Source organism: Marmota flaviventris, chromosome 13 (genome assembly GCF_047511675.1).
Source record: "Marmota flaviventris isolate mMarFla1 chromosome 13, mMarFla1.hap1, whole genome shotgun sequence".
NCBI lineage: Eukaryota > Metazoa > Chordata > Mammalia > Rodentia > Sciuridae > Marmota > Marmota flaviventris.
The window spans coordinates 66,735,416-66,750,283 of NC_092510.1; the positions used below are offsets into that span (position 1 = coordinate 66,735,416).

General features: G+C 35.9%; 1 protein-coding gene across 12 annotated transcripts in view; it reads right to left on the bottom strand.

The window, feature by feature from the left end:
- Nucleotides 1-14,868, bottom strand: part of Ubap2 (ubiquitin associated protein 2) — a 102,104-nt gene that overhangs the window by 48,377 nt on the left and 38,859 nt on the right. For all 12 annotated transcript variants that reach the window (XM_027931010.2, XM_027931008.2, XM_027931006.2 and 9 more), the window contains 4 exons: nucleotides 11,881-11,991; nucleotides 4,987-5,134; nucleotides 3,220-3,297; nucleotides 1,504-1,558 (listed from right to left, as the gene is read on the bottom strand). In XM_027931010.2, the coding sequence (XP_027786811.2) occupies nucleotides 1,504-1,558; nucleotides 3,220-3,297; nucleotides 4,987-5,134; nucleotides 11,881-11,991 (392 nt within the window). The remainder of the gene's footprint in view (nucleotides 1-1,503; nucleotides 1,559-3,219; nucleotides 3,298-4,986; nucleotides 5,135-11,880; nucleotides 11,992-14,868) is intronic.

The following is a 14,868-nucleotide window of genomic DNA, read 5'->3' on the forward strand; positions in this document are numbered from 1 at the left end:
CCCCATCCCCTCTTGCCAGTTTTAAACATGTATTTTCATCCCTCCTTTTTTTCCTTAATTTCCTCAGGCAGAAAACAGGATGACAGGAGGTACCAACAACTTGAGAAGGAACTGACCAAGAGTACCACCTGAAAGCCGTGGAGAGACAAAGGGCTTTTCCTGGAACTACTCCCTTCCTTCCTGAGTTTCACCATAAGGCTACCCTAAAATTTTGTTTTGTTTTTGTTTTTTTCTTGCAGTACTGGAGATTGAACCCAGGGGTACTTTATCACTGAGCTACATTCCCAGTGCTCTTTATTTTTTTTTTTTTTATTTGGAGAGAGGGTCTTATTAATTTGCCCTGACTAATTTGCTATATCCTTGCCTACTCAGCTTCCAAAAAATCACTGGGATTACAGTGTACCACAGTACCCAGCTTAACCTAAGTTTCTGTTTTATTTTATTTGGCAGTGCTGATGATCAAACCCAGCACATGCTAGACAAGTGTTCGACCACTGAGCTGCACCATCAGTCCACCCTAAGATTTTTTAATACAATTTTTAAAAAAGTATCCAGTAGAGACTGAAGTTGTGACTCAGAGGTAGAATGCTTGTCTGCCATGTATGAGGCACTGGGTTCAATCCTCAGCACCATGTAAAAATAAATAAAGGTCTGTGTCCATCTACAATTTTTTAAAAATATTTTAAAAATCCAGTGTAAACTAAGGTTTTTAAGGCAAAATGATGAAAAAGAAAACCCAAACACTGTTGGACACAATGGCCCACACCTGTAATCCCAGTGACTTAGGAGGCTGAAACAGGAGGACTACAGTTCCAGGCCAGCCTCAACAACTTAGGGATGCCCTAAGCAACTTAGTGAAACCCTGGCTCAAAAAAGGAAAATAAAAACGGCTGGGGATGTAACTTAGTAGTAAAAGTCACCAGGATTCAACCCCCAGTACCAAAAAAAGAAAGAAAACCCAAACACAATGACACAATCATAAACTACACCTATTTAGTACATTTTTCTTTACTATCATAATTTAGGACAAAAATGCCACTTGGTTATGAGTAATCATTACATGTACTTATCAATGAAGGAGAAGTGTTCGATTTACCAACTCCTATGCAGTGGTTCCAAACCAGGGCAGATTATGTACACGCACAGACACACATGCCAGGAACATCTAGCAATGTGTACATTCTCACTGTCACACTTCAGAAGGCATGCTACTGGCATCAAATAAGGAAAAAAGAAGAAGAATGCGAAACATCCTGCAATTTTCAGAACATCCCACTACCTCAATAAATTATTTTTAAATTGAAAATGTCAATAGTGTCAAGGCTAGAAACCCTGCTCTAATGCCCATTGAAACATTAATTTCCTTTTTTTTCCCTTGAAACATTATTTCATTTGAACTATTTTACTTGTTATATAAAACTCTGGGGACAACAAACAGGAAGGGAAACTACTGTAACAGCAAAGGAAGAAAATAATTACAAAAATAGGTTGAAGGTGACTTACCCCATGCTTTGGGCTGAGAATCTTCCCATTCCTCTCCCTCTGCCACGTCCAAATCCTTACAATCAAACAAAAATATGTTTTACTAATTATGTCTTCATCAACTTCATCCTATATTCACCACATACACAGTATCATTGTTGTTTCTACTAGCCCTAACATTCCCACCCATGACTTTAATGTGCTGGTTCCTTGTTGAAACAATTACCCACCCAAGTTAGGAAGTTCAAAAGTAAGAGAAAATTTAGTTATGAATGTGTAATATCTGTAAAACGTGATGGCTGAACATAGGTTATATTATAAAATGGTTTGCATTTTTTTAAAGCTATGGAGTGAACCAGGCGTGATGGCGCACACTTATAATCCAAGTGACTCAGGAGGCTGAGGCAGGGTGGGGGATCATAAGCTTGAGGCCACCCTCAGCAATTTAGCTAGGTACAATCCCTAGAAACACACAAACCCAAAAACTAGCACAATACAACATGACATCATAAACCACTACTAAATTTCACTAAAAAATGAAATGAAAATCAGAAAAAGGAACCTACAAAGTAATCTCACAGTGTTACTAAACATTGTTTCTAGTAATAGGACAATGACTAATGAGAATAATGGCAGCACACAAGACAGGAGGAAAGACCCATAATTAAAAGCTAAAACTACAAAACTCTTGTTGGAAAACAGATCAAACAGACCATAATATTGATTTTAGCAATAATTTCTTGGATGTGACACCAAACACATAGCCAACAATAACAACAAAAAACATCTGGAACTTTATGAATGTTATTTATACATATATGGACACCTAAAACTCAAAAACAAAAAAATTCAAAACCCATGACAGGTGCCAGGCAAGGTGGTGCCTATATTCCCAGCTACTAGGGAGGTTGAGGCAGGATGACTGCAAGTTCAAAGTCACTCTGGGAAACTTGGCAAAACCCTATCTCAAAATAAAAATTAGAAGGGCCTGGGAATGTGGCTGACTAAGCACTCCTGGTTTCAATCCCCAGTATCAAAAAATTAAAAGGCCTCAGGATGTACCTCAGTGGTAGAGTGCTTACCTAGCATGCCTTAAGCCCTGGGTTCAATCCGCAAATCCAAAAATATAAATAAATAAATAGATAGATAATGTTGAATTAATAAAAATAGAGAGTAAAATGATGGTTACTGAAGGTTGGGGTAGAAGGAGTTCGTACTCAAAGTTTCAGCTACACAGGAAGAATAAGTTTGAAGATCTATTGAACAATAGTGTGGCTTTAATCAATAATAATGTATTATATATACCAAAATAATTAAGAGTATGTTTCAAATGCATGACCACAAAAAAAATTTTATGTGCCGTCGTGAAATATTAATTACCTTGATTAAATGAAATAGTGAATAGACATAAAAATTTTTACACAGTATCACCTAGGTAAGACACATGTATTAAAATCTAACATGACTATTAAAAAAATAATAATCCAAATGACTTTTTGTCGGAATTTCTAGTTTTAAATTATTCATAAGTTTTTTAGTTCATCTGAAAGTAATCAATAAGTTTCCCAAAACTACATAAGCCAAGCAATTCATTCACAGGCATCAGTAAATGCATCTTAATATTTTAGAAGACCAAACATTCTTTCAGAGTACACAGTCATCCCTACTCAGAGCCAAATGAAGACTGCCTTCTTCCTCCCATTGCTAACCATTTCCTTAACACTCATTCAGACTTACCTTTATTACGGGCTCTTTTGCCACGGTCTGAAGGTTTGTCCCCTTGATTAGAATCAATCCCATTCTCTTCACCTCTAACTAAGTAGAGAAAAAAAAAACAGAAAAATCTATGTTTTGTTTCAAACCTTTTGTATATAACCTTACCAAGACACCTATTAAAGCAAGGACTAAATGAAAAAAAGTCTAAATTAAGTTTGCTTCAATTAGCCACTTTCATTATACAACTATGTAATATAACAAAGAATTTGCTCATTAGTTAAGCTCAATGTCTGGAAAGGCACAAAACAGCAAAATAGCAATACTAGAGAAACACTGTGTCCTTGGGAAACTTGAAATATCCAGATTGTGTCAACATATAGTCTCCCTTTTTCCTCATCTATATTGTCATTAAAAATTATGTATAATACAGAAATTTTGATAAGAGATACTAGCATCCCCTGTTCCCCTCACTTCTATTCAGGACATAATCACATAAGGTCTCAGTGAGGCCTTCCTTTCAATACATTTACGTTTGCCATAAACTTCCTCATAATCTTCACCTCTCTTTCTACCTTTGTTTTTCCAACAGAATAGTTGCTACATAACACTACTAAAATACTGTATAAGACCTAGGGATGTACCTCAGTGGTAGACTGCAAGCTTGCATGCACAAGGCAATAGGTTCAATCTTAGTATCTGTCAAAATGTTATATAAAATATTTTACTTATAATTGCTACATGTCACACTACCTTCATTAACATTTTTTAAAATATTGTTTAGTTATCAATGTTTGTTTTATTTACTTATATGTGGTGCTAAGAATTGAACCCAGTGCCTCACACATGCTAGGTAAGCGCTCTGCAACTGAGCAATATCCCCAGCCCTATTAAAGTATAAATATTAGTAATGCAAACTTTTTAAATGTTTTACGCATTGGTATATGGCTATAAGATTATCTATTACTTAGTAAATATAAGTGGAATAAATAAGCAAGCAAAATCTCAAGGGCTGTTTAGGATAACTGATGCCAAAATCTGGGTCTAATGGAAAGTATTAAGAAAATCTTTAATTGTATCATAGTAAGAATAATGTGTAGGGGCTGGGGATGTGGCTCAAGCGGTAGCGCGCTCGCCTGGCATGCGTGCGGCCCGGGTTCGATCCTCAGCACCACGTACAAAGATGTTGTGTCCACCGAAAACTAAAAAGTAAATATTAAAAAAATATAAAAGAATAATGTGTACCACTGAATGAATAGTAAAGCCTAAAAAAAAAAAAAAAGAAAGAAAGAAAATTCTACCTATTCAACTTACCTCCTGATCTAACCCTTGCCTATCTGTAAATGGGAAGAAAAAACAGCTTCATATATCAGTGAATCAACACCTCCAACTTTTTTTTTTTTTGTAGTTGTAGATGGACAACATGTCTTTATTTTATTTGCTTATTTTTTTTTGTATGTGGTGCTAAGGATTGAACCCAGAACTTCACAAATACTGGGCAAATGCTCTGCCACTGAGCCACAACCCCAATCCCTCCAACATGTTTTTAGAGAATGCCCTTTATCCGTGACAGTCTTAAGGTACAAGGTACAATTAACTACCTACAGCCCACATTAGTGCTGACAGGAAACTGCTTCACAGGTTCTGATGCAGCTCATTACTAATATTAATTATTAGATGAAATTTTGCATTGAGAAAGTAGATTTATGACCATTCTTTGGACTATTGTTTCAGCTTTTCAGAATATATGGAAATTCTGAAAAAGGAGGAGAGAAAAGATTCAGTACTTACAGTACTCTCTGCCACGATTGCCACCTCTTCCTTTTCGTATGTTGTTTACCCGTCCACGACTTGCATCTCTTTCAATTTTCTTCTCTCTGTTTTCTGAACTTTCCTTACCAAAATTCTTTTTCTTACCCCCTACAGTCTCCCATGAAGTCTACCAAAAAGAAGAGTTCTTATTAAAAGTTGTCATTAAAAGTGTGCACAATTATCCAGGGTGCATGGATGAATCTTTCAAACCTAACTATCCACAACTTCCAGTCATTTGCATATCATTTCATTATTTTCCATATGGTTCTACCTTCCTGATAAGAAAGACAATAAATGTCTTGCTAAACTCTGTTGCTATACAGTGAACAAATATTTATAGGTATTATTATTTTTTTTGAGAGAGAGAGAGAATTTTTTTAATATTTATTTTTTAGTTTTCGGTGGACACAACAGCTTTGTATGTGGTGCTGAGGATCGAACCCGGGCCGCACGCATGCCAGGCGAGTGCGCTACCGCTTGAGCCACATCCCCAGCCCCTATAGATATTAACTGATATGACAACATACTATGTTTTCCCACCTCAGAGTCCTTTCCTCAGCTAGCATAGAAATACAATAAATGTTATTTCCCCAAGCTCTTACTTACCTGAGGAGTATGCCTTAACCATACTAATACATAGATTAATTCAAAGACTAAAAAGTTACTTAGAAATTCCAAGAATAAATCATTGCAATTATCCAAAGAAATCATCTAAAAAAAATTAATACTACATTAAAATTTGGGTTGGTTTTGGTGTGGATTTCTTTTTTTTACATAGCATCCAAAATTCAACCTCAAGGAATTGTTCTAATGAGGAATCAAACAACTTATATAACCACTTCTTTCAATACATTTACACTCCCCTAATGATAATACACACACATATACATAAACAAATTGCTAAGAATGAGATATGACATTCATGAACAAAAGAGTATCAAGCAGTGTTGAAAGAAAATCCCAATGTTGGCCCATTAGTTTCTACTTGCGTTTTCATAATCTAGTTTATTTCACAAAGAATTTGAAGTAATTCAAACCCAAAATAAGAGTAATAATTATTTCAATCTTTTAAAAATCTTAAGAGAGCTGGGTTTGTGGCTCATCAGTAGAGCACTCACCTAGCACGTGCAAGGTGCTGGGTTCATTCCTTAACACCACATAAAAATAAATAAATAAAATAAAGGTATTGTGTCCAACTACAGCTAAAAAAAATTTTTTTTAAATCTTAAGGGGGGGAAACAACTTACTAATATTATATTAGAACTAGAAAACGAAAAGTCATCTGATAGGCCGAGTTATTTCCAAAATACTAAAAGCCTACTTCAAAATACTTTTTTTTTAAATAAAAATTTTGGTCTTTTACATACTTCTATTTATATTATAAAATAATTTAATATTATGAAATATAATTGGATGTAAAAAATAAACAAACAATTTAAACAAGTAATTTTCTACCTCTAAGCTTTAATAAAGATTAAAGGTACAGGCATTTAAGCCAGGCATAGTAGCACATGCCTGTAAAATACTAGGAGTTTGGGAGGTTGCGGCATGAGGATTCCAAGTTCAAAGCCAGCTTCAACAACTTAGCAAGGCCATAAGCAACTTAGTGGGACCATCTCTCACAATTAAAAATAAAAAAGGGCTCGGTGTGCAGCCAGTGATTAAGCATACCTGGTCCAATCCCCCATACAAAAAAAAAGAAGATGGTGGCACCTTAAAAGCAAAGGTGGAACAATCATATACTCTCTTTTTTCTTTTTTTTTTTGGTACTAGAGATTGATCTCAGGGGTACTTGACCACTGAGCCACATCCCCAGCCCTACTTTGTATTTTATTTAGAGACAGAGTCTCATTGAATTGCTTAGCACCTTGCTTTTGCTGAGGTTGGCTTTGAAGTTGTGATTGTCCTGTCTCAGCCTCCTGAGCTGCTTGGATTATAGGTGTGTGCCACCACGCCCAGCAACAAGCATCTATTCTTGTACAGTTCTTGCAAGCATGCCACTATTTTAGCATTCCTAATGCTACCTGGCAATGATGTCCAAATTTTAACTTGTATAGTTTTTAAATCAGTAATTGTACTTCTAGGTCTTTATTCAAAAGAAAATAAACTGATAATTATACAGATGTTCATCTATAGATGATGGTCAATAGAATGCGGGTAGAAGGGGGGATTGTTCCAGAACATCTAATTTAGGAGACTATCCAGTATATCCATAAAGGGAACAGTACGTAGTTATACAGATACACACGGTTAAAGGTCCTTGATGTAAGTAAAGCACGCTATTGGGGCTGGGTTGTGGCTCAGTGATAGAGTGCTCGCTTAGTATGCGTGAGGTACTGGGTTCAATCCTCAGCACCACATCAATAAATGAAATAAAGATATATGTGTGCACCTAAAACTAAAAAATAAATATTAAAAACAAGCAAGCTATCAGCAAACAGCACATGAAACAGAATTACATTTTTAGTTCAAAAAGAATCCTGTGCATATTTGTGTATGTATATGTTTTATTTGACTTAATCTTTTCATCTTTCTACACTACTTTTCCAACTAGAGGAAACAATAAAGCTATTTATTATAAGGAAAAAATTCAATTGTATATAAATGTAAATTTTTTTAAAAGTATTTTTAGTTGTAGATGGACACAATATCTTTTTTTAATTTATTTATTTAAATATGGTGCTGAGGATCAAACCCAGTGCCTCACAGGTGCTAGGCAAGCACTCTATCATAACCCTAGCCCACAAAAGCAGTTTACTATTTTTACTATGTTTACAATATTTGCTAATATAATTGAACTAAACAACTGTACAAGGAAAAAAGTCTGTTCTCATAGGTTAACAAGACAAAAAGTAAACTTTCGAGATTCTGGAAAAAATATACACAGAGTTAGCATAATGTGTATGTGTGGTGCACGTTTTTACAAAGCGAGACCAAAGAGTAGTCCATCATTACAAAGGGTCCAGCTTTATAGCTTTCATTTGAGAAAGAGGAAAACATCTTACTCCATTTTATTCAGCAAAGGAGATACCTACCTCAAGTAAGTCTTGACTCATGAACTCTACACAGACAAACAAAATCCCCTTTGGTGGGGGGAATTAGAGATAGAATCTTAAAGGAGGCATTTTGTCTAATACCACTGTAAATGCTAAAGAAATTATCACATTTTCCACATCTGTCTTCCAAAGCATGCACACAGCTAAAAACACTGGCATATGCCTATAATCCAAGAGACTTGTGAGGGTGAAGCAGATTATAAATTCAAGGCGAGCCTCAGCAACTTAGGGAGACTCTCAGCAACTTAACAAGACTGTGCCTCAATATAAAAATTTTAAAAAATAAGGGCTAGAGTCGTAGCTCAGTGGCATAGTGCTTGCCTAGCGTGTGTGAGGCACTGGGTTCAATCCTTAGCACCATTAAAAATAAAACAAATAAAATAAAGGCATTCTCTCCATCTACAACTACAAAAATGTTAAAATAAGAAGAAGAAGAAGAAGCCTAGCATGGTGGTGGCACACCTGTAATCCCAGTAACTGAAGAGGCTGAGGCTGGAGGAGCACCAGTTCCAGGACAGCCTCAGCACCTTATCAAGTCTCTGAACAACTTATCAAGGAAAAAGAAAAACAGAAAAAAAAATAGTTTACAGGCTTTCACAATAAACCAGATTATTTTATAAAAGACTTCCAGAAGAACTTCTGCCATCTGTATTTTTCTACTTACAGAATGTGTCTGAAGAACTTATAAGAGAATGAAATGTCCTTCTGGATACATTTTACTAACTACAAGATTTCAAGATCAGATTGTTCAAAATTATTTTCCAATCCCTTAAGCTTTGCCAACAGCTACCAGCACATCTTACTAGAAACAGTCAAGAACATTAATTCAAGGGACTGATAGTTTACTACTTGTGATCATATTCAATATTTGCCTTTGAGAAAAATTATATTTCAAAATATCATGGTCATTTTACTTAACACATTTTCAAAGTAAAAATTTTGTTTTGGAAAAGGTTAACCAATAAAACAAGATTTGTTTGCTTTCATGGCTTATGAAACACTCTTAGTCCTAGCAACCCTACAGTGTTTACATCACTGTCCCCTCCAATTAGCTGCACCACACTCAAGGGAAAATAGTCATTACAGCTGGATAGCTGTGGCAGCTGCAGACAGCAACCAGGTGAGAAACAAGGCAAGGAGGAGGAATGAAAACATGCCTTACAGACTGTCCTAAGCAAATCAGGATTTTGAAAGGGCTTTCCTCACAGCCCAGTCAACTCCAAACAAGAATACTCTTTTCTGACTATGTCCAGGCCCTAATTTGCTGTTTTCTGATCTTTAAAGAAAACATGTCTATGTTCAAGAGTGCTGAAGAAAGTTTTGTTTGGGGGAGAATCACATGTCAGTACTACTTTCTGATACACAGCCAAGAACTATCTCATACATAGCTGAGAACCACATCCTTTGGGTTCAATCCCAAATAAGAAGGGGAAGTTAAAACTCAATTCAACAGGGATGGGGACTTGGCTCAGTGGCAAAGCATTTGCCTAGCACCAACAAGGCCCTGAATCTGATCTAGAACCATGCATGTGCACACATACTATACATAAAAACTTCGTACAAGACAGAACTAGACATTTAAAAATTTTAATGTCAGGCTAGGGATGTTAACTCTGTGGTAAATCACTTGCCTAGCAAGTGTAAGGCTTGTATTCAATCTTTAATATCAATATTGACAAAAAAATAAAAACTAAAAATTCACCTGACACAGAAATGGAATGAAATCTACAGGAGCTAATAAAGCAAAAGAAAGAAACAGTTATCTGGGCATTACCTCTCTACCACAAAAGGAAAAGAGCCCCTCCAGTTAATGATTTGGAAGTATTTGTTTATTCACAGTGTTTCCTTTTTTTTTTTTTTTTTTTAAATATAAGGAGAGTAGTGCTCTTCAGTACATTTTGAAAATAACTAAGTCTCTAAGTAGCTTCCATTAGCAATAAAGTAAACATAGTCCCCATAGTTCACAAAACCTAGAAAATACATTCCCCTACAGGTCAGTGAACAAAAACTATTCAAAATTTGAATTTATCATTTAAAACATGATGTTTTCCAACAAATTCATGTATTTAGTGGTTTATTATGTAAACAGTACTCTCCAGCCTGGAATTTTCTCCCCTGATGCTTCTACACTCAAATTATGTTATATGTATCCCAAATTAGCTAATTTTTATACTAAAAAAAATCCCATTCTGCTTGTTACACAACAACTAAAAACCATCATTTCTGTTTTCAGTTTTTCATAGTAGTTCATTTTTATGCAACCTCCCAATTAGGGCCTGTCCTAAAAAAAAGAACATGATTAAACCTGAACACTGACAAGAATGGTATTTTTTTCTGTGTGTATGTAGCAGTGCTAGGGATCAAACTTAGGACGTCACAAATGCTAGACAAGCACTCTGCCATGGGGTAACATCCCCAGCCTCAAGAAAGGTACGTTTTTACACAATCATCTTTATATCCTCATTTAGGCTTTTAGGTAAAACATTATTTGTTTTAATCTGCTCTTAAACAGTTTGCTCAATTTAAAAATACAAATGAGATACTATGCAATTTACCCGCAGAAATCAAGAGATCAGGGCTAACAACAGCTGGGTGTGGCTTAACTTGCATCCTTCCTAAAACCAAAGAGATGAGTACTAGTATGTCTACACATTTGCCAAACTTTTAGTTTTTGTTTTTTACTTTACTGGGCACAATGGTGCATGCATATAATGCCAGCAACTCAGAAGGCTCAGACAGGAAGCTGAGATAGAATCATAAGTCTGAGGCCAGGCTGAGCAACTTAGGTTGGAGGTATGGCTTAGTAATAGAGCACCCTTGGGTTCATCATCACAAAGGTTTTTTTTTTTTTGGGGGGGGGGGGGATTGAATTCAGGGACACTCGACCACTAAGCCACATCCCCAGACCTATTTTATATTTTATTTAGAAATAGGGTATCACTAAGTTGCTTTGCACCTCGCCATTGCCAAAGCTGACTTTGAACTCCTGATCCTCCTGTCTCAGCCTCCCAAAAGGTTGGGATTACAGGTGTGCACCACCATAACCAGCACACCACAAAGGATTTTTGTTTTTTTTCCTTACTGTCCGCGTGTGTGTGATAAAAACTATTGTCAGTATGTCCACATAACACTCCCACATAAGCAAAGAGATATATGAACAAATTCTGATTTTCTGTGAAACTAGAGATACAAGTAATAGTTAGAGGTGAAATTGGAGATGAAATATGAGCACTGGGGAATCAGGAGAAGTTTTTTTAGGTGGTGAAAATGTCCACAACCCAAACAATTTTGGAAGCTGTGTACAGCTGGAGTAGATCAATAATTTCTGTTTTACATCTTTGCATTCTAGAACTTCATTGAAGACACCACATATGTAGGACCAGCAAGCGCATCCCAGCAGCTCAGAAGGCTGAGGTAGGAGAATCTCAAGTTCAAAGCAGCCTCAGCAGCTTAGCAAGGACCTAAGCAACTTAGTAAGATCTTCTCTCAAAATAAAAAAATAATAATTATAAAGGCTAGGGTTATGGCTGAGTGGTACAGCAATTGCCTCACACGCGTGAGACACCAAGTTTGATCCTCAGCACCACAGAAAAATAAATAAATAAATAAATATAAAGATATTGTGTCCATCTGCAGCTAATTTTTTTTTTATTTTAAAAATTAAAAAAGTAAAAAAGGGTGAGATTTGACTCAGTGGTTGAGTACCCAAATACAGCATGGCATTCATAATCTCCCTCAACTCCTACCCCATCCAAGATGAGATGAAGATACAATATAATACAAATCTCGGCATTACAAATCAATCAATAATACTTACCGTATCTGAATTACCTTCCAGCAATATATTAATAGCCTTGTTCACGTCTCCATTACAATCATGTAGGGCCACTATGCATTCATCCGGATTTTTCCCAGTCACTTCCATAAGCTATTCAAAGTATCAGAAAATGGTTAGGGGAGCAAAAAAAAAAAGGGGGGGTGGGGCTGGGGGACTTGATATTTCTACTACAAATATAGAAATATGCAATCAATTCATATAAAATGGACTCTTGCAGCCTATGAGTTTACAATCAGAAAACAGGTTTACTAGTTTTTTTGTGGCTAGCCCATATCCATTCACTAACAGAATCATAGTACAAATCAACCCTCCTACAAACTGATGAAGTAGGATTCTTAATTAGCCCCATAAAAATGTATATCATCTATCTACTCAAACTTAGTTTCAGAACAACTGGATTCCCCAAATCTGAACTACTAAAACATTGAGAGAGTCAGGAGCAGTGGCTGTAATCCCAGTGGTTCAGGAGGCTGAGGAGAGAGGATCACGAGAGTTCAAAGCCAATCTCAGCAAAAGTGATGCACTAAGCAATTTAGCGGGACCCTGTCTCTAAATAAAATACAAAATAGGGTTGGGAATATGGCTCAGTGGCTGAGTACCCCTGATTTCAATCCCCAATACAAAAAATAAAAAAACATTAAAAGGTTGTATGTAAGTGCATAACCAACATTCATAGATAAGCCAGTCCAAACATTCTGCACAGGTACATTTCATACACTGACTCTCAATGCTTGAATTAAAACACAATAAATATAAACTAAGTTTTAACAACCTAAAATCTTACAAGTAGAGTTCTATTACTATCACAAACTACACTCCTTAGCAAATTATTTCTCAAGTAATTTCAACAGTGTACTTATAACCTAAGAAATATCAACTAACTAATTAGCATTTTTTTTACTGGAAAAAAATCATAGACTAAGCACAAGTTTTAAGTTTCTGTAAACAAATCTGAGATTTAATTATCTATTATGTTTTAATTACCTTTAATTATTTTAATATAGACTAGCTAAAGTTCATAAAGCTTGACCCTACCAATTCCAGAGATTTGTCTATGGTCATAAAGCTAATTAATAGCAAAGCTTCTATAGAACACACATCTCCTGATCTCAGAATCACAGCTCTTTGAAATACACCCCTGGGCCTACACATTTCTCTTATTTTACCTATTAGTCAAGTTCTAGATGCTCTATAGCTTCTCCATGTTTGAATACTTACAACTAATTTCATGTTTATCAATGTTTATCAATCACAAATTGTCTATCACATGTTATTGTTTGTTACCACATATATTTTATTTGTTCTTTTGAGATATACATGATAGTATATTTTGACATATTTGTACATCTTATTCTAATTATGATCCCAGACTTGTGATTGTACATGATGTGGAGATTTATTATGGTGTATTCTTACATGTTCACAGGAAAATTGTGTCAGAGTCATTGCCATATGCAATTGTTAAAATGCACAGTAAGCATTAAAATTTCTCCAATGATTAGATAAGTAATACATAGAACTGAAGTTAGAATTTCACTCTGTGAACTCATGGACCAATGTTCTGTTTTGTTTATCTGTTATGCTATTCAGATAAAAGGCAATAAAACATGTAGAAGTACATATCAAGTACTCCCATACTAGATCTCATTCCAGAGAATGAGTTCTATCATTGGCGGATGGAGGAGTTTGGAGACAGAGAGGATGGTTTGATGTTGCCCTAAGCTCAAGAGATTCTCCAGTCTCAGCATTTTGAGGTAGTGAGACTACAAAGGAATGTACCACAACAACCAATTGACTTTTTAATAAGTTGTTTCTGTGGCCTTAAAAAAAAAATTACTACTAGCTTATTGTCAACAAGTACAAGTAAAAACAAAGAATCCACATTGTAAAGTAGTACACTATGGGACAGGAGGTCCAAAGAACAATGATCAGAATACAACTACTAAGGACTGCTCAAGAATACCTGACACTGAGATGGGAGGTACAGCTTGGTTTCAAGAATCTTGAGGGATAAGAAAATAAACAAAAGATGGCTTGAGATTAAGATTAATTTATTTTAAAAAATCTCCCACAGTTGGGTGCAGTGGGGCACACCTGTAATCCAAGTAGCTAGGGAGGCTGAGGCAGGTGGATCAAGAGTTCAGCAAAAGCGAGGCACTTAGCAACTCAGTGAGACCCTGTCTCTAAATAAAATACAAAATAGGGCTGGGGATGTGGCTCAGTAGTCAAGTGTCCCTGAGTTTAATCCCCAGTACACCCCAACTGACCGCCCCCCCAAAAAAAGACCTCCCATTGAAGTTCGAAATAAAGACATTGGGGCTGGGGATGTGGCTCAAGCAGTAGCACGCTCGCCTGGCGTGCATGCAGCCCGGGTTCGATCCATATACGAACAGAGATGTTGTGTCCTCCGAAAACTAAAAAATAAATATTAAAAATTCTCTCTCTAAAAACAAAATAAATAAATAAAGACATTGCCCTACACTTTTTTTTTTTTTTTTTGCTACCAGGCATTGAACCCAGGAGTGCTTTAGCACTGAGTCACATCACATCCCAGGCCTTTTTTTTTTTTAATAATTTTTTAGTTGTCAATAGACATTCATTCATTTATTTATTTATTTATTTGTAGTGCTAAGGATCGAACCCAGGGCCTTACACATGCCAGGCAAGTCTCTACCACTGAGCCACAATCCCAGCCTTTTTATGTTTCTATTTTGAGACAGGTTCTCATTAAGTTGCTTAGAACCTCACTAAGTTGCTGAGGCTGGCTTTGAACTTGTGATCCTTCTGCCTCAGAGTCCCAAATCTTTGGGATTACCGGTGTGCACCACCACACCTGGCTAACTTATATTTTTCCAACTAAAGTTTGAAATCACATCCATATTTTAAAATGCAATTCAACTCTTCCATAGTATTAAACAAAATTTCCTGAGAACATACCAAATGTTAAATATACTTTCTCTACACAGT